A 24,272-nucleotide genomic window follows, 5' to 3' on the forward strand; every position below is an offset into this window, starting at 1 on the left:
TTAACTTGAACCTATTCTACTATGCCCATCATTTGCAGGTTTGGTCTTTCCCTTATTACCCTCCCCTGCAAAGGCCTTGCATATTCGATCTATCCCTTTTTTCTTTGAGTATTCTAATTCCTCTACATTGTGCTCCAGTAACCATAATGATAATTTTTCTTCAACTTGATGGTCTGTTGAGAAATGCACTTCCCAAATCATTACTCACAGAGGCTCAACAGAGAACTCAGAAAGAAGTCTCCAGATACCAAGGCAATTCCTCTGTTATTCTGATTATGGACATTCTATGAAAGCCTGTGTTGAGTCTCAGTTAACTAAATACATTTACTGGCAACTACTGTGTGCATGAGTATTTTTCTGAGTAAAATAGATGTGGTTCTCTGTAGTTGGGCTTTATTTATTGTCTGCTTTTACAGACCAGAGAGTTTTGCTGGTGAAGATTCCAAGGCAGATTTTGACCCAGAGAGGGGCATCCTTTGAACCCTAGTTTCAGGCCATGGTCACTCCTCTGCCAGGCCAACATATCTCCCATTTTAGCTTAGCCCTGGGACACACACCCTTGGCCCTCACCCCCAGCTTGTAGCCCCTCTGTAGCAACAAAAACATCAGGATTTAGCTAATCTCTTTCTGTCTCCATATAATAAACTGTATGTTATATCTTAATAGAATTCATCAGGCCTTGTCTTACATGTGCAGTGCAATGCTACATTACCCACCTTCACCCAGGTACGCCTTTTGACTTATACACACATGTCTTCTTTGTGCTTTTGGAGAAGGAAAGAGGTGTAAGTAGGCAAGATCACACTACTTATGATATAAATAAATGCAGGGCAATTATTCCACATGTGATAGATTACTCTCCACCAGTGAAGAAAATTTCAACACTGGCAATCAATTTGTGAGTGAGTGTTATAAAGGTAACACATTCTCTTTTGAAGTTACTGCTAATAAAGCAGTCACACAGCTGTTGTATTCCCACACAAATCTATGTCTAGCTGGAATTGACCAGTTTCCATGGAGGCCAGCAGGAAACATTTGCCAGATGGTTTTGACAGATTAAAAGTGTCAAGGACAGCTAGTCCTCAATATTGCCCAGCCGTTTGGCAAGATAGAGAGACCATGTTTTTCATGCTTACTGTGTTTCAGGAGAGAGAGAGAGCAAAAGTGTAGGAAGAGAGGACATGATGCCAGTTCTTTATTCCAGGCAGATTGACACATCATTCAGGAAAGTCAAAGATAATTTGAGTCATAGTAGGCACAATGGCCATACTTTATTCTTAAGTTTTCCATCCACATAGTCGTCGTCGTCGTCGTCGTCATCATCTTCATCATCATCATTTCTGTTGTGAGCAGCAGCAGCAGCACATTCTCCAGTGGTGATGTCTGTTTACATACTCATTCGATAAAAGTGGCCTCTGACCAAGTGTGGCTTCAAGGTTAGAAGAATATGATTTACCAACTGAATGCCAGTTTTCAGAAAGTGTAGACCCACAGTCCGCTAGACACTATGGTGAGGGAGCCTGACTTACCCCCTTTTCCTTCAGAGGGGAAGAGTTTTGAGTGGACATTTCCTGTGGGCCAGGAGTATGGCAGGTTCTTCCTGTTCAGAACATTATGAACCTTACCACAGAAGGATGTGGCCCTTTATAACTCCATTTTATAGACCAGAACACAGAAGGTGCCATTTTTGATTTTCATGCTTCAGTTTTTGTATCAGTCACACAGGCTTTTGTGCCCTATTTCCTTGCAACTCAGAATATTAAGATGTTGGAGGTAGTAAGGTCATTTAGTTAGATACTAATGACTTTATACATAGTAATGTATAAAATATCTTTAATGTATAAAATATAGATCACAATTTACTGCTCTGAGTTACTGCTCATTCTGAGAGGGGCTTGGTGAATTGTTACCACAATGACAAAGTTCAGATGGGAGTAATTTTCCATACCATATGCTAACACCTAATGGATTCTAAGTCCTTGTGATTTTGAGGAACCCACAGTTCCTGTCTTCTTGGAACCCATGAACACCTTGGAGAAAAAGTAACCTTTTGATATATAAAACCACAGACAATTAACTAGAGCAACTGAGCAATCAAGGGCAGGAACACTGGGAGAGGGCTTGGCACACTTAGCTTCTTAACAGTGACATGAAGCTATTAAGGCATGGCCCTCTGAGTGTCACTGATTCAATAAGAAGGAATTTAAAATTTGGAACAAAGGAAACCTTTTAGAGAGAGATAATGGGAGAAACACAAAACTCATGGTTATTTCAAATCAGAACACAGGGTTCAGTGAGTTTCAGTAGGTTTCTGTACTCAGTGTCTAGTCAACAAAGGAGAACACAAGTCAGAATTTGGATAAACAGATTTTCATATAGCTATATCAATGTGTATGAATTCATAAGAAAAGCAATGGGGAGAGGCAGGAATCAGTGGTGATTTTTACAAAAGTGGTGACATTGAAGCCTCATTCACAAGGTTAGAAGATGAGTAGACAAGGGAGGAGAGAGCCTGGGAGAACCATCTAACTAAAGCTCAGAAGCAGAAAAATGATGAATGCAGTGTACAGAAAGATGGGGGAGATGATGAGCTGGAAAGAGGATGTTGCGATTATATTGGGATTTATGTGGGAAAGCATCTTATATTTGGTGAGGCACTCATTCTCAGATCTGGACAAAGTTTTAGGGCTGCTTGACACAATGCAGTGGCCACTAAACATTATGTATTTTTTTAATCCACATATAGAGTTTTCTTTTTTGGCAATATGTACTTTCTTTATTCTAAGGACACTGAAACCAAGGGACATTGCATATAAAACAAGTAGAGAGTAAGTCTACTAGCTGGGGACTTTGGGATCCAAGGAATGCCTTGTTGGTGAGTTTTCTGGGTAATATTTTTGCTTTCTACTCCTAGATTTAGAGCTCACAATTCTTGCAACCTGGAAATACTGAGGGTGTCAGGTGAGAATATCTAAATAAAATCATACTTTGTCTAACAAAAGTATGGACCAGGATATGGACAAACTAGCAACACAGAAAACTTGTAGACAATATCTGTAGCAGTTCATCCAACCAATACAGGAAATCCTGGGGTACTCCGGTTATCCTACCATCAAAGATGAGAGCTTGGCCCTCCACTCTTAAAACTGTACAGAGGTATTAGATTACCCCTCCATTCTGAGGTAGTGTGAGAGAAGACTGAATACAGCCAAAAGTCAACACTAGGTAGTATTCTTCTCCCAATTCCTGTAGTGTCATTGGACACCACATGGGGAGTCTAGATACCCAATCTAATGCTGTGGTGATGAGCTACACTTCCACATACTCGGGGGATGGGATAGGGTGGCATCAGAAGAGGCCTGGTGGGAAATGGCAACATTAGTGTGTCCCTGCAGTAACAAGGCATCTGTACAGTAGTCTTCAGAAAACAGACTGGTGGTGGCTTCTGCTCCTGAAACTCAATCATTCTCTTTTTTCATCTTTCTATCCCCTTTTGCTGGTGGTTGTTGGTTTTCAGTTTGCTCAGCTTTGCTTCTTGCTGTGAGCATAAGAGTGACGACTCACAAGCTCTTTACACATTGGAGCAGAAACAGAAAGACTTGTGTTCATGAGGTCTATACATTCTTTTCTTTTTCCTCTTCCTTAATTTGGGTATTCTGTCCGGGACCTTCTGAGACTCACAGTTTTATTTTCTTCTGTCTGCTCACATCTGCTGCTCAGTCTCGCTAGGGAATCATTTTAATTAGCTACATTATTTTTCTTTTTAATAGACTTTGCCCTCACTGATAATCTCTACAAGGAGATAATAAGATAATCTTACTCTTTTTTTTTTTTTTGGTCAGTCATGGGCTTCAACTATGGGTTTGTGCTGTCCCTGAGCTTTTCAGCTCAAGGTTATTACTCTACCACTTGAGCCACAGCGCCAATTCTTGTTTTCTGGTGGTTAATTGGAGATAAGAGTTTCACAGACTTTTGTGCCTGGGCTGGCTTTGAATAGAGATCCTCAGATCTCCTGAGTAGTCAAGATTACAGGCGTGAGCCACTGTGCCCAGTAGCAGCTGGTTTCTTACTCTTTTAGCTCTTTAGAAAAGCTTTAAAAATATTTGAAATGTTTGTATTTCTCAGGAAAAGTTTTTGTTGTTTCCTATGACTTTTGTGAGTTATACTTTTTTGTTTATAGTTTTCCTGTTTTTTTTTTTGAGGGGGCAGATTAGACATTTAAAATAATATAACATGGCATCTTTGGAAACAGATTCCTTCATCTTCCAGGGATTGACTGTTGTTTCTGCTTCTTTAGAATCGTGTTAGTTTGTTGATTGACTTCCCTCAACTATTTCAGTAATGTCTATATTCTTTGTAGCATGTAGATACTGAAAATTTTGATTTGTGGCAGTAAACAAAGCTATCCTTAAATTCTTGGAAAAAATAAATATACTATTCTTTACTGAGGGCTCTGTGGGTATGTGAAGTGTGCCTCAACACTCTGCTAACCGTTTATCTTCTTGCTTTAAGAAGAGTCTCAAGATAAGCTAGAGGTGAGAGCTTAGCGCTATCTCACTTCTGAGCACGATTATAACTCCAGTCAGGCCTATAGGCTTACATGTATGTGGTTTTCTACACTTCCGGGAATTTGTCAGCTTTTCAAAATCCAAGTTTTGGGGAATTGGGGACATATTTCCTCAGCTATTCCTTCCAGCTTTTGACAAGTCTACCATTTACCCCAAATGTCCTCCACCTTTGACAGCCAGGGTGTTAAAATAACTGCTCCACTTGTTTCCACCGAAGCTCCTGAAGACATGAATTATTGTACTGGATGATCTCCAAATACAAGTGAGGTCTTCCAGGGAACGAATAGACAGTTCAGATACTTTGAAATTCTGCATCTCTGGTGGTGGCTGCTCTGGAATGTGAGCAGTTATTTTTAAGGCTACAATGGAGCTGAAGGGCAAACAAGTGGTACAGAAGCACAAAACTTGCTATATACCCTGATGCCTGGTTGCCTTCCTTGAAGAAATGCTGCTTAGGTGCTGCTAAGTTCCAAAGTTCTGGAAAGGTCTGATCCTGATTTTTTTTTTGGTTTGGTGAATTTTTCATTGTTTTTATGAAGAGACTTTTCAGAATGTACTATTTCTGTCGATATCTCTTCTGGTGCTCTCAATTAAGTCTTGACCAAAACATCCAGGAAATTTTTTTTTAAAAAACCTGTGATAATTAAATTCCTTCATGGCTGTTCAAATGTCTTGAAATCATGGAAATCCAGCCCAAACTGGTGTCCTTATAAGTAGCTTTTGAATTATTCATTTTAGCCACAAAGTATGATCTGGTGCCAGATGAATCTGTATTCGAATTCTCTTAAATACTTTTATATTATTTCACCATTCGGCTATAATGCTAAGTCTTAAATATTATTGACCTTACAATTGACATTTAAAGTATCGAAGTGGTTTTAGGTATCAGCCTCACCACACTACTGCCATTTCGTTTTATAGAAACTCCAAATTTGCTTTTCTTGAGCTGTCAAACCTTGTTTTGTTTTTGTTTTTGTTTGTTTTTTGCTTTTGAAGGACAAAAATATCTGAAAAGGGAAGACTGGAAATTACATGACTTATAGCAGCATTTGGGAATTCCTGTTTCTATTGGTGCTAAGATATCTGAGAATGGAATTCAGAACTCCATGAAACAGGGTTGCTGTCTGAGGAGCTGATGTCACACAGCATGTGTCGTGGCTAGAAAGATGCTAGAAGCTTAGGGTCTATCTGTTCCACCAGCTCAGTTGGAAGAGTGTATGAGATTGAGTTCTTCAACCTTTTCATCTTAATGAATAAGATTTTGTGTCTCAAAGGTCTGGGAAATTCCTGATATGTAATTACTATTTTTTAAACCCTCAGCCTTCAACTAGCAATGAAGACTGAGAAGGAAGTAAGTATGTGTTGGCAGTCAGATTGTTTCTTTACTCACCGGTCTCTTTTTCTTCCTATACAGTCAGAGAGTTAAAGAAATTGGTTATTCCAAATTGGATTTCCTGGGAGTATTTATGAACTTAGAATGCAAATGGGTGATTTTGAGTAGAAGAACTGAAAACTATGTTTCCCAGAAATATGCCTCAAGAATGAAATGTGTTGGCTGATTCTGTTTCCTTGGGACAATAACGTGTCAAACCAGTCATTTCCATAGGAGACTTCAGAGACTGATGAGGTATGCAGCAAGGGACTATTCTGAATGTGGGCATAGTTCAGGAGGCCCAGGCATCTGGAAATCAAGTCACTACCTCCAGTGAAGACCTGTTCATAATTTAAGTGTGCATCACCACCTGTGACAAGTAAGAATCCTTTCCATTTTCTGTCTTCATCTCCTGATCTCTGGATTTCCTAGAGAAATCTTTTTATTTTTTATTTTTGACTGGTCCTGGGGCTTGAACTCTGGGCCTGGGTGCTGTCCCTGGGCCTCTTTGTGCTTGCAGCTAGTTCTCTACCACTTGAGTCACAGTGCCACTTCTAGCTTTTTCCGAGTAGTTTGAACTGTGTTCCTCAAATCTTCAGCCTCCTGAGTAGCTAGGATTATAAGTGTGAGCCACCAGCACCCAGCTTGAGAAATCTTTTTTTTTTTTTCAAATCTGAGAACCCATTTGCCTCCCTTGGCCACTTTAGCCCTCTTTGGGAAGAGTGTTTCATGTGTTCCATGGATGAGGATCCATGTGTGGGGTTCCTTCCTCCTCCACTGAGGAAGCTTGTGGAGGCTGTTACTAGCTGTGTGGGGAGGGAGGCCACCTTCCCTGTTGAATGCTCTTCTCTGCCCAGGTATGAGTAGGCATATGGACCTCCGGATGGTGATGATTATCGTCATTGGTGGTGGGATCCTGGCAGCCATGCTGCTGCTGATAAGCGTTATCTTCTGCCTTTACTTCAAAGTATCCAAGACCATCAAGTGAGTCACATGGATAAGAGTGCAAAAACCTTGTCACATGGGAGTCTGGGGCTGTTGACTTGAGCAGACACATTCCTGATCCAAGTGGCCACATCACGGGGAAGTGCAGACTCACGGGCTGGCATGGGAAGCCAAGGCATTTTCTTTGCCTGCATGCCATGTGTGTCAACATTGCTTTGCTGTCAAACTCACTGGCTTTCAAGTGCTTGGCATCCCCTTCCCTAAACTCCCAGTCCTAGTGCATCCTGCCCCCCAAAGAATCTGTGGGGGATGCTGTGGGAATGAGCTCTGCCTCCTTTTCACACAGGGCAACCAGGACCTCTCACTTGAGTCAGTTCTTAGGATGTTCCCTCATTCATTGCCGTGGCCTTGGGAACAGTGAGGTAGACCAGTAGGACAGAGGCTCCACCCAGGACAGGTGGCAAGGGATTGTGGGTGATGCTTGAGTTTGTGGAGGAAAGCTTTAACTATGGGAGAAACTGGATGTTGGCAGCAGTGGTGTCTTGGGTGTAAGGAAGTTGGATGGTGGGTGGACCCCAGAGCCTGCACACAGTTAACTGCAGCATATTTCCCATCATTCCTCTATTTGAGGCTGGGCAGTGGCCAGTTGGGAAATCCTGGTTTACAATTCATACTCCCTTACTTTGTAATCTGATCTTACCTGCCTCGAAATTATAGGGAAAAAAATGAGATGAGAGAGGAAGTTGGCATCTGGCAGACAGCTTGACACTAAGGATGGTATCACAGGGGAATGAATAGCTTCAGCCCCGAAGGGCTCAGCTAGCCTTGATAATTAGAAGAAAAACAATGCAAAGAAAAAAAAGTTCTAAGCTCCTGCTCTTTCTCTCTTGTGTCTTTTCTTAAGATGTGCAGAGGAATGTGGTGTTATACCTGTATCCTGTATCAATTCAGCCAAGGTTACCCAGTCAAGGGTGTTCCCAGGCACCTTTGTCTCCACGGACTCTCCTTATCATGCCGTCAAGTGCTGTGATAAGTACAGCGCATATACAGGAGTGGGCAGAGTGCAGCCTTGCCTTTGCAACTCTAACGAAGGAATCTGACATGAGAATGGTGGGCAGAAAAACTTCCAAGAGCACCATTTCTTTCTCAGGACAACGTTTTCTTATTCCACTCAATTTCTATGGTGTCTAATTTATGCTGCTTACTATACATACTTTAAATATGCAATGTTGAAAGTTGTCTTCTTTTTCAGTGTATCTGTTTCATATACTCCTTATTTAAATCTATGTATTGCCTGCTATAAGACTCAAGGAAACAATCATGTAATATTTTACATATAAGAGAGAGGGGGAGAAGAGAGAGAGAGATAGTAGGGGAGTGAGGCAGCTAACACCTTTCTACCGCCAGGAAATATGAATGGATCTCAGGGCTTTTCCAGTTTTAACTACAACTAAACATGCAAAACTGGAATGGTGTGTGTGGCTGTTCTGAGAATCTGGTCGCTCTCAACCCAGCTTGTCCAATGACCTAATAGGGACACAGTACGAACAGCTAAACCTGGCACCTCTGGCTTCCATTGTCTAACTTGTATAGTGAGGAACTTTCAACCTAAGCCTAAGGCTCAGATTCCCTGAGTATCCCATAGAATATGCCTGTTGGACACATCTGTTCTTTCTGTCAGGCCCTCTCTTGGAGCCCATTTCTAATAACAAATAAATATCCCAGCTCTGTCACAGATACTTATGGGTGGCATAGATATCCATAATAAAACAGAAATTAATTAGTAGCAAGCGTGAGAAAACAATTGTAGGAAGCAATGGTGTGACATCTTAGGTATGGAGAAGTCAATGCTGTGACGTTAAATTTAGAAGGAGGCCATCTAATGGCTGATGTCCTGGACAGAGCACTGTCTGGAGCCCTTAGGATGTTCGTGATGGAAAGGCATATGGTGTTGGTAAGGGTTTACCACCCTGCAGGAATCACCTTTGGGTGGAATAGCATTTCCTTGGACAGCATACCCTGCCCCAGTGAGCCTGAAGAAGCCAAGTCAGACCTGCATCGTCTCAGGAGACACTTGAGGTAAATGGTGAGGGTAGGGAGATGGGACAGAACACGTGCAGGGCTTTAGATCCCATTTAGAGTCCATTTGGGCTTTCACTGGGAGAGGTCTCTTGGCTTGTAGTTAAGATGAGGCCATCATAAAAAGCCAGGAAGACACAAAGGGAGAAAGTCTGCCAACCCCACAGCAGCCCACAAGTTGTAGTCAGCAGTTGGAGGCTCACCTCTTTCCTGACTGGATCTCCACTTCCCTGACTCCACTCAGGGGTGACCATGACGTCGCCCCATCCCTGGTGATCGGGGATTGTGGAGGTTAGGAGCTCCTGGAGGCGGGGTAAGGATGAGGAACACACTGTGGCTACATCTCACAGTAAGCAGCCCTTAGTGATAAGAAGGGTGCCCAGCCCCTATCTGTGTCCTCCCTTATGGCCACCCTCATACCAGCTCCCTGCCTCTGTCACTAGACTAACACCCAACAGAGCAGCCCGGGCCTTACAAGTGGCCAAGCTCTGCACAAGTGCTGCTTCCTGGTGTCACCTCAGTGCCAGGCACACCTGGGCCAGTTACCTCCCTTTTCTCTGAGGTCACATCCTCGGCCACCCTGGTCATGCCTCCTTCAGACTGTGGGAGGTTCCCGGCTCTCGGGTCAGGTCCACATCAGGTGTGGACACTCCGCCTCCCACCCCCTTTCTACTAAATTCTAGCCCTACCAAGGGTCAGCCCTCTCCATGGACCTCACTGCAGGACTGCCCAGCAGTTTGCTTTCTTCCTAATAAACCAGGTGGCGGTTTTCTTTGGGTGAACCTGGCATTCTGGGGGCTACTTTGCCACTGTAGCATTTGTTGGGGCCTTGTCTGGTTAGTAGGCCAACTAGGAATAGATCTCTGGGTCACAAAGACTGTGGCTCCCTCGGCAGCCTGCATAAGGGGGCCTTAAAAGGGGGTTCTTTAAATGTACAGCAGCCAGAACAACCTAGAAGGATGGAGGGTGATCAGGAGACAAATAACCCATTCCCATGTCCATAGATCCGGAATGAGTCTTCAAACATGGACCAGGCAGGAGAATCCCCGCCAAAAAGGTCCCTAAGACCTTTCCTCTGTGTCTTTGCTCAGATTTCTTCCCAAGATGCCTTTTCCTCATCTATAATACTCTGTCCTCCCTCCCCCAAGACAGCCACTCTGTCCAAGCTTCCAAGTTGAATGTGAAGTAATTTGTTGGTTATTGTCTTTATTCCCACATAGGGTTACCCGCCCCCCAAAACCAGAGCAGGGTCTGTGTGTCTCTGAGGGATGTCAGGATTCCCAAATGAATGGCGAGTATGCAGTCCCCTCCTTACAAGCTCTTACTCTTCCAGTCTTACCTTGGGCACTGAACTGTGCGCTCAGGGCTGAGGGACTCTAATCCACCTGCTTCTGCCTCTGCAGGCAGACTTATCCAGAGATCCTACAGGGATGCCTTATTCTATCTTTCCTCCTCATTATCTGGTCTCTCTTTCCCCTTCAAGCTTAGCTCCCTACAGGCATCTGAGAGGCTCAGGTGGGCACAGAGTTTACCCAGATGCCACACCATCTCCTGACTTGCTGAGCTTCAGATCCCTGAGCTGCTGCTCCTCTTGAGGAAGAGCTGTGATGCCCTCAGGGGTCACGAATGCCACATCACTCGTGCTCTGCACAGATAGGCCAAGACTCAGGGAGGAGCTGAGCTAGGCCTACCTGCAGTCCTTCCAGGAAGGAGCAGGGGAATGCTGGCAGTGACACAGTCACAGCTGCTCTGTTCTCATGGACACCCACCCTTGTGTGGCCAACCTGACACGTTTCCCTAGGGGTGGCCAGGAAACTTATAAAGCCAGTAGTTACGAAATCCAGGGAAGTATAAAAGCGGAGGGTACTCGGGGTTTGCTTCCTACAAAGATGGAGCGCTTCAGAAGGCTCAGCCTCGTGGTGGTCTTAATTTCCCTCAGTTTGGCAGAGGTGAATTCGACTGAAGTGGAAGGTAAGCACCCAGAACCAGGCTTCTCAACCCAGGCAGGGAAGACTTCCCTTCACCAAACCTCTTCCAGAAATTCCCCAGTTGGCCCCAGAAAAGAGAACAATTCTGGTGATGTTGACTGCTCATCATCGAGGATGATAATGGTGATGGTGGTAATAAAGATGCCTGCATGCCAAGCACAGTATCACCAAGATCCCACGTGGTCCCAGCTGCTTCTGAACAGCCTTTGGTAGCAAACATTATTTAATTTACTCTAATATTCTTGGTGGGATTTTTGGCTTAGAACCAGTATTTTTCAGGCATACTTGAAATAGAAAAGGCATACTGAATTTTACCTGGCAATTATACTACTAGGACTTTTCAGGAAAGGATCCTGAAAGTGTAGAAATTATTCGTATACATATGTGGATATGTATGTAATTTAAAATTAGCCAACAAAAATTTTCCATGATTGGCTTTTTTAGGCAAATCTGTGAGAAAAGAACATTCTTCAGCAAGGTTTAAAAAATATTGATCATTAACAAATGATTAGAAGGAATATGCATTAAATGGAAAACATTAAAAATAATATGAAAATATTTTTGTCTAAAATATATGTGTGGAATTATTTTTGCAATCTGAATGAAGATGAGAAAATGGAAGCATTAATTCTGTGTAGACAGTATTTCAGGATAATACTTTTCTTCTTTGTCTTTGAGCTCTGATGTTTTCCAAATAAGCATTTGAATAGTTATTGTTAGATAAACACAAGTAGAAGGCTATTGTTTTATACACACACACACACACACACACACACACACACATACACACGCACACACACACACACACACACATTCAGCTGCAAATGAAAAAGAAAACAAAACTCTGTATAATTGCAGCTTTCTTTTTTCCTTTTTTTTTTCTTTGTTGGTTATGGACTTGAACTCTGGGCCTGGGTGCTGTCCCTGAGCTCTTTAGCTCAAAGCTACTGCCATACCCCTTTCGCCACAGCACCACTTCTGGTTTTCTGGTGATCAATTGGACAAAAGAGTCTCATGGCCTTTAGTGTCTGGGCTGGCTTTGAACTGGGATTCTCTGATCTCAGCCTCCTGAGTAGCTAGGATTACAGGTGTGAGCCAGTAGCGCCTGGCTAACTCTTGCTTCCCTTTACTTCACACTGTCATTGGAACTGAGGGCCATACACTTGCTAGGCAAGTGCTCTGTCACTTCAGTCTTGCTCCCCTGATCTGTAACTGGATTTTTAAAAATCACTAGATCTCTGGAAAAGTGTGTGTGTGTGTGTGTACCATATTTGGAGAAATTACAAGTATTTCCCCCCAAAGGCTTTAAGAAAGTGAGACCTGTTGCTTGTGGTTTGTTTTGCACACTCTGAAGGATATCATGTGCACACAGTAGAGACACAGACACTGCTGGAGAAGGCAAGTACTGCTCACTTCCTCAGTGCTGTGTGTGGTCTCTTATCAGACAGGTCAAGTTGCACGGCCAGTCTGGATGGGAGCAACATAGGAGAGTCTCACAAGTCCCTGGTCCTGCAACTCAGTGCCAAGGAAAACTGCATCTGGACAATTCTCAGACCGGAAAACAAGAACATCAGACTCATCTTTTCCCACGTCCAGTGAGTAGAGGCTTCAGGATTTTTGGAGGATGCTTGACTTCTGGCCACCTAGGGGGTGTTGGGGGCGAGGCCACTGTGGAAAGAATTCTGACATTACTGGAGATGGGGGTTATCCTGATGAGGATGATGTCTTCTAGTTTCTGATCATGTTCACGATGACGATGATAAGATGGCTGATAGTTTCTGAAATGGCCACCACGGTGATGATGGTGATGGTGATAACGAAGGTAACGGTGATGATACTAATGAGATGATAGTGACGGGAGTTACGACACTGGGGATGAGGATGACAATGGTTCATGATGACAGTGATGAAGATGATTGCTGGCAATAGAGGGCCATCGTCACTGAGGATGGTAACAGTGATGGTGATAAAGATACCTACATGCCCAGCACAGGATCACCAGAGTTCTGCGTGATCACTGAGCTGCTTCTGAACAGCCTTTGATATCCAATGTTTGTGGTGATCAGTTGGAACTTAGAGCTCAGTGGTGTACCCTGTGGGGAGCAGGAGTGACTGATGTGTGTGAGTCCTGGCGCCAGGCCCCTCAGCAGTGACTTCACAGGGGGTGTGGAAATAAGTTCACCTCTCTGAGGCCATGCAGCTTGTAGGCTGATGTTGACGATGGCGGGGAGGGCGAGCTTGGAGAGGTTTAAAGGGAAGCTGGTGCACTCACTTGACACAGTGTGCTAAAATGAGCTATGTGAAACCCACTTTTCTAGTGGCTCTTATCTAGCCACGAGTGTGTTCTATCCACAGGCTGGATCCAGAAGGAACGTGTGAAAATGAGAACATTAAAGTCTTTGATGGAAACTCTACCACTGACCCTCTGCTAGGTCAGGTCTGCAGTAAGAAGGACTTCATTCCTGTCTTTGAGTCAAAATCCAATTCATTGACAGTTCAAATAGTCACCGACTCAACAACAACCCCAAGAACTGTCTTTATTTCCTACTACTTCTTCGATTCCGGTCTGAGTAAGTTGCCGTTGATGTATCCTTTTACCATTCTTCCTGTGCTTACAAGTTGGTACTCACTCCTGCCTGGGTTATTGTGGTATTGAGTCTGAATCTGTTCACTCAGAGACCTCTCTGTTTGACAGAAGAGCAGTACTCTAGTGTGAGTGTGCATAAATCACAGCTGTGGGCCTCAATGGTGAGATTCTGATTTCTTTGTTCTGGCAAGCCCATGACTTTTCTGGTGGAAATTCTGAAGGAGCCCAGAAATTTTCCTCCCTTACCAGCTCCCTGTTGAGGCAGGTGGCTGAAGCTCATTGGGTTGAAGGATGCTCTGTTAAAGATCAAAGCAAAAACTCCATGTTTAGCCTGCTTACCAATAAGTCCATGACCTTTTGCAAGGCCAGGATGACTAAATAGAGGGTTGGTGCCATCAGACATTCTATTCTTTGCATGGCATGCCCAAGCATTGGTGATAATCCACTCTCCTGAGTAGAAACACTAGCTGGTTCCCAGCCAGGGATCAGCCTAGGCCAAATTCTGTGCTACAATTAGTACATTGTACTCTCATGTAACCTCTAGTAATGTCAGCCATTAGTGTCTATCTTAAGGAGGATTCATTGGGTTTGGATTGGGCAGTTGGACTTTTATGGGTATCAGGTTCCGGGGTGGTTCCAACTACTACTTTTCATATGTCAGATGTTACACCATTCCACATAATCTGCACCTACATTTTATTGTACCCCCAAATCAATGCCATGAACTCCAGTGAGCACTTCACAGGAAACGCTTCACTCTGGTTCTTTTCAAGGCCAGAAGTGATCCCAACACAACTTCTGAACGCATTGGTTTCTCGGTGCCACTTCACTCTTAAGTGAAGCACTCATGCTCTTCTAAACTACACCTAGGCCAGCTTTTTACATCTGCCATCTCACACCTACCTGATAGACATCATTTATCCAGCCTATTTAAACCATTTTATGCTTCTACAAAAAGCCCAGCTCCTCTACTTTACTTTGCCCATTGCTTGAATCTGCATTCACTACAGCATAGATGTACCCAAGATGCTTTTTCTGAAGATTGTATCTGAGCTTTGTTTCACATAAAAACATGACTAGAGGAAGTGGAGGAAGTGGTAACAAAGAATTTGATGCTAGAGCCAGAAGGGCATCAGGGAAGAAAAGGCAGACTGAAACAGCAGGTCGTGTTCTCATGGATGATGCAACTGGACAGCTAGGTGGAAGCTGAGTAAGTAGGAGCCTCTAGTACTGGTCTGGAGAGTTGACCTTGTCCTCTATGCAGGAGTAAAAGGTCTACACCTGGGGCAGTTCACTTGAGTTCAGTTCATCTGGCAGCAGCATCCCTCTCTGCCCTGTACTAATGACCGAAAGTCAAGTGGTAGGGAAGGATGGAGTTCACTGTGCTACTCAGAGGCGAGTGAGAGATGCAAAATCAGTGATGTGTTATGACCCAAGTGCAACAGCGAAATTATAAGAAATCTGCATTTTGACTCCGGGTCCTCAGGCACCTCCATATCTTTGCAGCGCTTCCTGACTGTGGTGGTTTCTTGGACACATTACAAGGATCCTTCACAAGCCCTAATTACCCAAAACCACACCCGGAACTGGCTTATTGTGTATGGCACATACAAGTAGAGGAAGGTTACAGGATAAAATTAAACTTCGAAGAGATTTTGTAAGTACTATGATCCACTTCTTTGGGGAAAGAAAATCCAGTGAACTCACATGGCAGTTAGGAGACCCAACTTGGGAAGGAGAAATAGCCACATGTCACCTCCATGTGTGAGCACTCTCCAGAGAAGTGATGCAGACAAGGAAAACATGTAGCAATGCTCTTGCCCTGAAATAAGTTGACTATTTTTCTAAAGGTTCAGCTGGGAGCTAGTGACTCATGCGTGCTTCCCTAGCTCCTTAGGAGACTGAGAACAGAGGATCGAGTTTTTTAGCCTGCCTTAGCAAAAAAGTCCACAAGACTCCATCTCCAATTTAGCAACAAAATGCTAGATAGGAAATTTAGCTCAAGTGGTAGAACACTAGATAGTTAAAAGAAAAAAAAAGGAATGTAAGAGCAAGAGGCCTTGATTTCAAGCCTTGATCCCAAAGCAAAAAACAAAATCAAGCCAAAATTCTAAGGTCCCATCCAGAACTAAAAACACCCTAGGCTTGTCATTATCACTTGACATGCCATTAAAAGGAAAAAAATCCTAATGGGAAGACAGTCACATAAAATTGAATTGATTGGAAAAATCTTTTTCATAGAGATCTTTATTTGTAGCCTAGAAGTAGATGAAGAGTGCAGATTTGATTTTGTCGCCATCTACGATGGCTCCTCCACCACCTCTGGGTTGATCGGACAAGTCTGTGGCCGAGGGAAGCCCACCTTCGAATCTTCCTCGGATGCCTTGACAGTTGTCTTATCTACCGACTATGCCAATTCTTACCGGGGCTTTTCTGCTTCCTACACTTCAATTTATACAGAAATCATCAACACTAGTGAGTTACCCTTTATACTTCTTGGCAAGTTTGAGCTTTCTGAAGAGAGCAAACATAGAAACTGCTCCGTAACGCTAAGTCAATCTGTGCCTATCTCTGTGATTGTAAGCCTGTCACCTATACTTGGAATATAGTGATAACCTAGGCCTTGAGAATTAGTTCTGTACATCGCTTAATACAAGAGGAGACGGGTGGCTTTGTTAACTTCGAAAAAGTTTCTGCAAAACACAGGGATTATTTTTCTTAATGCCTTTGGCAAACATACAACTGAAACTGTTGGATTTACAGATTCTAACTTCAAACAAGGGAGCAGTGAACATGGCAAACAATGTTTCAACTGCCGGTGATCTAGGCTTCTAAGATCACTTAGGGCAAGAAAGGTTTTCGTGTGCACAGGGAAATCTTTAATAGCCAAATTCTTAGCTTGCCCAGAGTCATGTGTCTCCTTTCCACTTTTGTTTTCCTGACAGCATCTTTAATTTGTGCCTCTGACAAGATGAGAGTTTTCATAAGCAAATCCTACTTAGAGTCATTTAACTATCATGAAGATAACTTACAACTAAATGATCCAACTTGCCGGCCAGAGGTGTCAAATGTTGTGGAGTTTTCTATCCCGCTTGATGGATGTGGTACAATTAAAAAGGTACAGTGAGACTCTGCCAGCTGAGTTCTATCAGATGCCAATGCATGCTGGTTATGCATGAGTGTCACTGGCCCTCAGTGGCTGAATGAACAGTTTAGCACCTGTGGACATATACAAATGCACACTTATTCACACACCAATGCTGAATCGTCTCTGTTATTGCAGGGTAAGTGGAGAGTAGCTATTATTTCCACTAGGTAAAGACTTCTGAAGACCATTGGAGAACATCTGGACGTGTATATTTTGTGGGTTTACTAGTCTACCAGGAACACTTGTGCAGAAAATATTTGTAATCCCATATTTAGTAAAAGTAGAACTGGATTTTAAAGTTCTTCTTTCCCAGATCGGCCCTGGGAAATTCTAGTGTGTGTCCTACAAGAACTTCAGGTTGGGAAGGTAAAGATCTTGAATAGTATTTCTAGAATGTATGGAACAAATTACAGATTTACAGTATAGTTCTTTTTCTTTTTCCTGATTTTTTGTCTTTAATGGGAAAGATGATCTTTTTTCTTTTTCTTTCTTTTTTTTTGGGGGGGGGGTTAGTCATGGAACTTGTACTTTGGGTCTGGGTGCTGACCCTGAGCTCTTCAGCTCATAGTCATAGCACCACTTCCGGTTTTCTGGTGGTTAATTGGAGATAGGAATCTCGTGGACTTTTTGTGCCCAGGCTGGCTTTGAAATTCCATCCTCAGATCTCAGCCTCCTGAGCAGCTAGGATTACAGGTGTGAGCCACCGCACTGCCGGCTAGGTGGTTCTTTAATGCAAGTGCCTATCTGGGAAAGATCTTTAAAATCCAGTTTTACTTTACTAAATATGGGATTATAAACATTTGAATTCCATCTGTTTTTGTAGGTTGAAGACCATTCAGTTACATATACCAATACCATTACCTTTACTACATCACCAATCTCTGCCGTGATCACTCGCCAGAAACATCTCCAGATTATTGTGAAGTGTGAAATGGAATATAATTCCACTGTCGAGGTGATGTACATTACTGAAGATGATATAATACAATCTCAAAATGCACTGGGCAAATATAACATAAGCATGTCTCTCTTTGAGTCCAATTCATTTGAAAACCCTATTCTCGACTCTCCCTATTATGTGGATTTGAATCAAACTCTTTTTGTTCAAGTGGGGCTTCATGCCTCAGATCCAGACTTGGTGGTGTTTTTGGATACATGCCGAGCCGCTCCCACAGCTGACTTCGCATCTCCAAACTATGACTTAATCAAGAGTGGGTATGTATTGATGTCATATCTTCCTTCTTGCCAGGAATTATTTTAATAAAGTAGTATGTTCATATATATTTGTGTATAAAATTTTCCTTATGCTGTTACCAAGGAATTTTATTAAATTTATGTTGTTTCATATATACTATATATTAGTTAGAAATAATTTAATAATAATATATGTAGACATACTCCATATCCTCTAGGACTTTAAGTGTATTTACAAAATGTTTGATGGTAGAAAACAAATTTATTTATTTTTGTCAAGGAGGCTCTATTTGTGTTTTTGATACTTGTATATTTTGATTATTTACAATAGAAATTTGTATGTAGGCTGTCTTTAGAAATAATGTTACCTGGAAAATAGATGTAACAGTTTTTTTTCTGGTCCTGGGACTTGAACTCTGGGCCTAGATGCTGTTCCTGAGCTTTTTTGCTCAAGACTCTATCACTTGAGCCACAGTGCCATTCTCAGCCCTTTCTGAGTAGTTTATTGGAGAGAAGAGTCTCACAGATTTTCCTGCCTGGGCTGGCTTTGAACCATAATGCTTAGATCTCAGCCTCTTGAGTAGCTAGGATTACAGGCACGAACCAGTGGTGCCTGGCTGGTAGCTGCCGACTTCCTCTTCTTCCTCTTCCTCTCCTCCTTCCTCTCTTCCTCCTCCTCCTCCTCCTCCTTCTTTGATTTATCATGGGACTTGAATTCTAGGCCTTGAGCTCTTCAGCTCAAGGCTTGCACTCTGCGACTTTGAGCCACAGCGCCACTTCCAGTTTTCTGGTGGTTAACTGGAGATAAGAGTCTCATAGATGTTTGTGCCCAGGATTGTTTTGAACCATGATTCTCGGATCTCAGCCTCCTGAATAGCTAGGATTATAGGTATGAGCCACCAGCGCCTGGCTCTGGCTTGTATCATTTTTTTCCAGTCCTGGAGTTTGTACTCAGGGCCTGAGCACTATCCTTGGGCTTTCTCAAGGCTAGCACTCTGCCACTTGAGCCTCAGCACCACTTCCTGCTTTTTTTCTATGTATATGATACCGTGGAATTGAACCTGGGTCTTCATGAATGCTAGGCAAGCACTCTACCACTAGGCCAAACTCCTGGCCCCATGATTCATAGCATTCTTAAAAGGAAAAGTATAAAGTTCCTCTTTGAAAGGAAAAGTTTACTTGTTTTCCTCATAAGCGAATGGGGTTTTTAGCCAAATCAGCCACCTTTATACATTAACGATAAACATGTAAGGAAAAGGTAGTTGAGTACTTGTATTGAGGTATTGATTTTTCATTAGTTTATATGTAATTTTAGAGCTAGAAGTACCTTCCCCAGGAATCTTTCCATAGATTTAGTTCACTACAGTCTGGCTTCACAATTTAGTTAGACTTAGTTCACAACTTGGACCCTTGTGCATCTTCTGAATATGTTCATGAATTCTGTTGTAGATGTAGTCGAGATGACACTTGTGAGGTGTATCCCTTATTTGGACACTATGGAAGATTCCAGTTTAATGCCTTTAAATTCTTGCAGAGTCTGAGCTCTGTGTATCTGCAGTGCAAAGTTTTGATATGTGATAGCAACGATCCTAATTCTCGCTGCCATCAAGGTTGTGTCTCTAGAAAGAAACGAGACATTTCTTCCTACAAATGGAAGACTGATTCCATCATAGGACCCATCCGTGTGAAAAGGGATCGAAGTGGAAGTGGAAATTCAGGTAACAGAAAAGCTGTTTCATGATCTAAGAATGCTTCATGGTGTGAAAAATGCCACTCAAACCGAGTTCTTCTCAATGTACACTCCAGAGAGTCAGAGCAGAACTTCTAACAAATTAAGTGATGAATAGAACAAATGTTCAGTTCCATTAGTTGATAACACATATGCCACACCTGGTAGAAGCATATGAGACACTGGTAACACCATCATTCCTATGGCTGTTGAATATAAGTGTATTTTTCTCATTTTTACATCTTTCTTTTACCTTAACTCTTTATGATATACATGACATAACTGAAAAAAACCACCTGAAAGAAATAAAAATTAAACATAAATATAAACCAGTTCAAATATTTGGTAGTCATTCCTCTTTGATGGATTGGAACTATACATTATGCATTAACTCATGCATCAGATTCATATAGTAGATAAAGGTGGGTTTTTTTTGGCCAGTCATGGGGCTTGAACTCAGGGCCTGGGCGCTATTTAGCCTTTGCTCAAGGCTAGAGCTCTGCCACTTGAGCCACAGCACTACTTCCAGTTTTTGCTGAATATATGGTCCCGAGGAATTGAACCCAGGGCTTTATGCATGCTAGGTGAGCACTCTTCCACTAGGTTAGGTTCCCAGCCCTAGATAAAGATATTATAAAAGTTACTAACATTGCATACTGCTAATATCTGCAAAATTTATATTCAATTACAGGGCTTCTGCATCAAACCCATGCAGAAACTCCTCACCAGCCTTTCAGTGGTCTGCACCTGTTTTCATTCGTAGTTCTTGCTATGAATGTCATAATTATGACTACGATCACACTGAGGCATTTTGTGAATCGGCGAATGGACTACAAATACGAGAAGCTGCAGCGCTACTAACAACAGCTCCTTGCTTAAGACGGCACCTTATTCTATGCTACAAAGGTTAGGAACAAACTAGGAAGGACCTGAAACAGTAACACAGACAAATTGGATTGTTAGCTCTCCTGTTAGGAACTAAAGGCATTGTATGAATCCAAAACTTGTTGGCTTTGGTTGCATAAAACATTTGAAACAAATATTAGATGGAAAGAAAAAGGCTTTTCTCTTTTTTAAAGAAAAGCAGTCTTTAGTGCTTTATTGTGTATCTATAATCTCATCTACCTGGGAGATCAAGGCAGTAGAACTGAGGAACTGAAGCAAACCTAGGTAAAAAGTTAGCAAACTATCTGAAGAGGCAAAATAAAAACAAAAAGGCTGAAGATGTAGCTTGAGTGGTAGAATGCTTGTCTACCAAGTGCAAGGCTGTAGGGTTAATCATTGTGACCGACCCCCCCCCAGTTCTTCAAAGTTATATGCTTTTATTATTTATATGCTAAGTAAAGCATGTAAATACAAAACATAAACAGTTAGTGGGAAATGCACTACCTCCTGAAGCACCAAAAGCTGCCATTGGATACTGAAGTGAGGAGAGCACACCAGCCTCTCTGCTCATAAGCATTTCTGATGCTCCAGCTCCGAGAAGAGCTTCAGAAGGAACAAGCCAACTGCACGAGGCTGTCAGACAGTTACCAGGTTCATGAAATGTATTTCTTCTCTTCTTTACTGTGAAGCAGAACAAAAACGGTTAGACTCTAAGTTGATCTGAGTTCTCAGCCGACAACTCCATCTGGCCTCCTAATATAAATTGAAATAGGCAATCACGGGAATGCTTATATCTATATCTATACATATAGATAGATAGATAGATATAGATGTTATAGATGTCTATAGATAGACCAATAGATCTATTTCTATAGGTATTTTTACATATCTATCTCTATATGTATATGTATTTTCTCTCTCTATATGACTCTAGCAATAGATTGGTATCTGTAGCTCTCTCTATAGAGATATCTATAGGCATCTATAGTCATATTTCTTCTTCTCTCCCTCTTTCCCTCAGTCCTTCTTTCCCTCTCCTCTTCCCTGCCCTCCTCCTCCCTCTCTTCCTCCACTCTGGTTCTCCTACCTCAGGGGAAGCTGATGAGCTAGGAAGAAGCTGCAGTGAATGGGCCTGCACTGCTAGACTGTTGTCTGGGGAGTCCTGGGGCTGGGCTGGCTTCTCAGCATTGGGGCATGATGCTCAGAGCTTTATGGACCTCTGTGGCCCAGTCCCTGGATGATTTTGGCTGCCAAAATTGTGGCCATGAATTCTGACAAGAACGCGGTCTTGAGCTGAGCGGGTTCCAAGGGAGCTGTGGCTCTGGTAGTGACAGCCACTCACACCCCAGCAGCCAGGGAGGGCGGACTCCCCTGAGGGGCATCTGGGGTCACCCCAGAACACACACTATTTTTACTTACTGGCCACCCAGGGGATATGCACAGTTAGTCAGTAGATGATCTTTTGAAAGAAATAACTCCAGGTGTCCATAATTATTTAGAAAAATCCTTTAATTCTTTGAAGCATTTGAGTGAAATAGATGTCCAATGTCAGCGTCACCGTTTCGGTGGCTGAAGATGAAGCTACTCAGGGACAGATCATTACCACTGGTTTAGAACATTCCATTCATCAAGCCAGCCACTTGTCACATTTCACCACGTTCTAAGTATGCTCATATGTACATGCATACATGCATGTGTTCATGCTTGTGCTTACGTATACATGCATTATACATATACATGTATGCTTATACATAGAACTTCATACAAACAAATCTTAGCATCCTATATTTTTTAGATCAAAGCAGTTATTGAGGAAGGGTATGCGTGCCATGAAATGGAGATGTTTTTAGAAGAAATACCCTCTTGGAATCATTAGTTACAGAGTTTCACTTCTTAGAACCTCAGGGTTACCTCCCAGTTTCTGTCTTCCTCTTTCCTTCACTGCTTGGCAGTACTGTAGTTTCATCTCCTACATGCTGTTTATTGACAAAGACCACAAGAAATTCTTGAAGATGGGGATTCACTTTAGATATTGCTACTGGATATGTTGACAATTGAAAATATCTGACAACTTTGAGGATAGTGAGGCCTCTTCCTGTTGAGTTAATATGCTTCTTTTCCAGAACAATGACAGATCATACAGATCTGCCTTTGTTTGCTTTTCAGATTTCTTACCAAATTCTCAGGTCTCCTGGCTGCTTTGAGACTGGGACTTGGCTGCTCAGATAGCCAGCAAGCTCCTTAGTTTTTACCATGAATTTTGGCTTCTCAATTGCAAGCTTAAACCCAAATTCAAAAATATCAGGCCCTCTGAAGCCATGAAAGCTTGTTTTGATGTATCTGTGACTGTATGACTTAACTGTCTTGTTCTTAGAGTTTAAAGAGAAATGAGCAATGGCTCCCCAACAGACACTAAAGTTTATGTTTATTATTATTGCAAGATCTGGAAATTCTCACAATGCCAGAGGGACAGAAAAGCGTACGCACTTATTAGCATCTGGATAATAAGATAACAACTTAGACACAAGAATAATTAAATTGACTATGGATTTGAGGGAGACAGTCCTACTTTTTCTAACATCTTACTGAAAGACAGTGATCAAATTCTTAAAGTAAGGAATTAGAAAATTAGCATTTTTACCTAAAATGAGAGTAACTACTTTAAAAACTCAGTAATCAGAAGACTTAGTGACAAACTTCAGAAAAGAAAGCTTGGCAGCTTTAGCTGAATAACTTCTGATTTATCAGTCATTAGTTCCCTGAAAGAAATAGATTTGGGTTCCTAATTTCTACCAGATTACATGACAGCTGGAAAACCTCATACAAGGGCCTTGCTGAAACCAGAAGCTCTGGGGACCTCCAGAGGCCCCACCATCTGGAAATGCTCGGTATGCTCCTCTTCGGCCTCCACAGGGCCTGCACCTCTCCTGCTCCGCTCTGTGCAGCCTCGAGAACATCTAGAAGAGTAGTCCCCTTCTCTGCACACGGCAATCTTACACTGCAGATAGACCACTTCGTAGGTGTTGAGAATGCTGAAGGCATTGAACTTGAACTGGGCCGCGTTCTTCTTGGTGGAGTGGAGGTTAGCATAGGTATTGTCTTTGATGCATCTAATGGGGAGAAAATCCCCAAACAATTAAGTATGGCATGAATCACTGAAGCCCAGAAAATGAGGCTTGGCACAAATGTATCATTTTCAATGGTACTGTACCTACTACTCACTGTTTCTTCAACAGGAACTACTAGAACTATCATTCTAGTATGACTATGAGTGGAAACCCCTTATTCCTGGCTTTAAATTGAAGAGGACTGTAAAATACAATGAGAAAAAATTAAAAAAGGTTTTAGCTAGAACTCTTGCCTTCAGAAGGCTGACCCCTTTGTACCAAAAAAAAAAGGTTATATATAGTGGTTCTCTTATGTATTGGTAGACTGAGATTATTTAAAATATGTGTTATAAACCCCAAGGAAACTTCTGAAAAACTTGGAAGAAGATGTGTAAATGGTTCATAAAGAGGGGACACAATAGAATCATGTAAATGCTCAATTATAAGCAGAAAAGGTTGTGGAGATGAAACAAAGTAAATATGTAATGAGTAGATGGTGGGTTTTCATCAGCCTTTATGAACAATCACTTTAAACAGGAATAGTCTAAATATACTATTTTAAAGACAAAAAAAGAGTCGCTAACAATGTGGGAACTATAGGTTGTCAATACAACTTTCTTTTTAAATATAAAGGCACAGAGAGAGCAAGGGGATGGAAAATGATGTACCA

General features: G+C 42.3%; 2 protein-coding genes and 1 long non-coding RNA gene across 4 annotated transcripts in view; 2 read left to right on the top strand and 1 right to left on the bottom strand.

The window, feature by feature from the left end:
- Positions 1-5,733: 5,733 nt before the first annotated feature.
- On the top strand, positions 5,734-8,138 carry LOC150053732 (uncharacterized). 2 transcript variants are annotated; one of them, XR_016537894.1, is made up of 4 exons: positions 5,734-5,919; positions 6,175-6,319; positions 6,909-6,924; positions 7,790-8,138. It is a non-coding gene; the product is annotated as an uncharacterized LOC150053732 (long non-coding RNA). The 2 variants fall into 2 exon arrangements; XR_016537895.1 differs by lacking the exon at positions 6,909-6,924.
- Positions 8,139-10,853: 2,715 nt separating this feature from the next.
- Cuzd1 (CUB and zona pellucida like domains 1) lies at positions 10,854-20,613 on the top strand. Its single transcript, XM_090345506.1, has 9 exons — positions 10,854-10,935; positions 12,397-12,547; positions 13,308-13,522; positions 15,046-15,196; positions 15,797-16,014; positions 16,485-16,657; positions 17,511-17,902; positions 19,331-19,599; positions 20,302-20,613. The coding sequence occupies exons 1-9, from the start codon at positions 10,854-10,856 to the stop codon at positions 20,469-20,471; spliced, it is 1,821 nt and encodes a 606-aa protein (XP_090201632.1). The 3' UTR covers positions 20,472-20,613.
- Positions 20,614-23,313: 2,700 nt separating this feature from the next.
- LOC150053734 (scavenger receptor cysteine-rich domain-containing protein DMBT1-like) overlaps positions 23,314-24,272 on the bottom strand; it is a 160,458-nt gene continuing 159,499 nt past the window's right edge. The window contains exon 45 of the mRNA XM_090345507.1: positions 23,314-23,605. Within this exon, the coding sequence (XP_090201633.1) occupies positions 23,314-23,605 (292 nt within the window). The remainder of the gene's footprint in view (positions 23,606-24,272) is intronic.

This window comes from Megascapheus bottae, chromosome 15 (assembly GCF_031878675.1).
Source record: "Megascapheus bottae isolate mThoBot1 chromosome 15, mThoBot2.hap1, whole genome shotgun sequence".
Lineage (NCBI taxonomy): Eukaryota > Metazoa > Chordata > Mammalia > Rodentia > Geomyidae > Megascapheus > Megascapheus bottae.

Excerpts from the sequence above, each read along its gene's own strand:
- Cuzd1 (XM_090345506.1), top strand. The coding sequence starts at position 10,854 with ATGGAGCGCTTCAGAAGGCTCAGCCTCGTGGTGGTCTTAATTTCCCTC. Across the intron at positions 10,936-12,396 it reads GAATTCGACTGAAGTGGAAG|ACAGGTCAAGTTGCACGGCC; the intron begins GTAAGCACCCAG and ends GTCTCTTATCAG. Across the intron at positions 13,523-15,045 it reads CTTCTTCGATTCCGGTCTGA|CGCTTCCTGACTGTGGTGGT; the intron begins GTAAGTTGCCGT and ends ATATCTTTGCAG.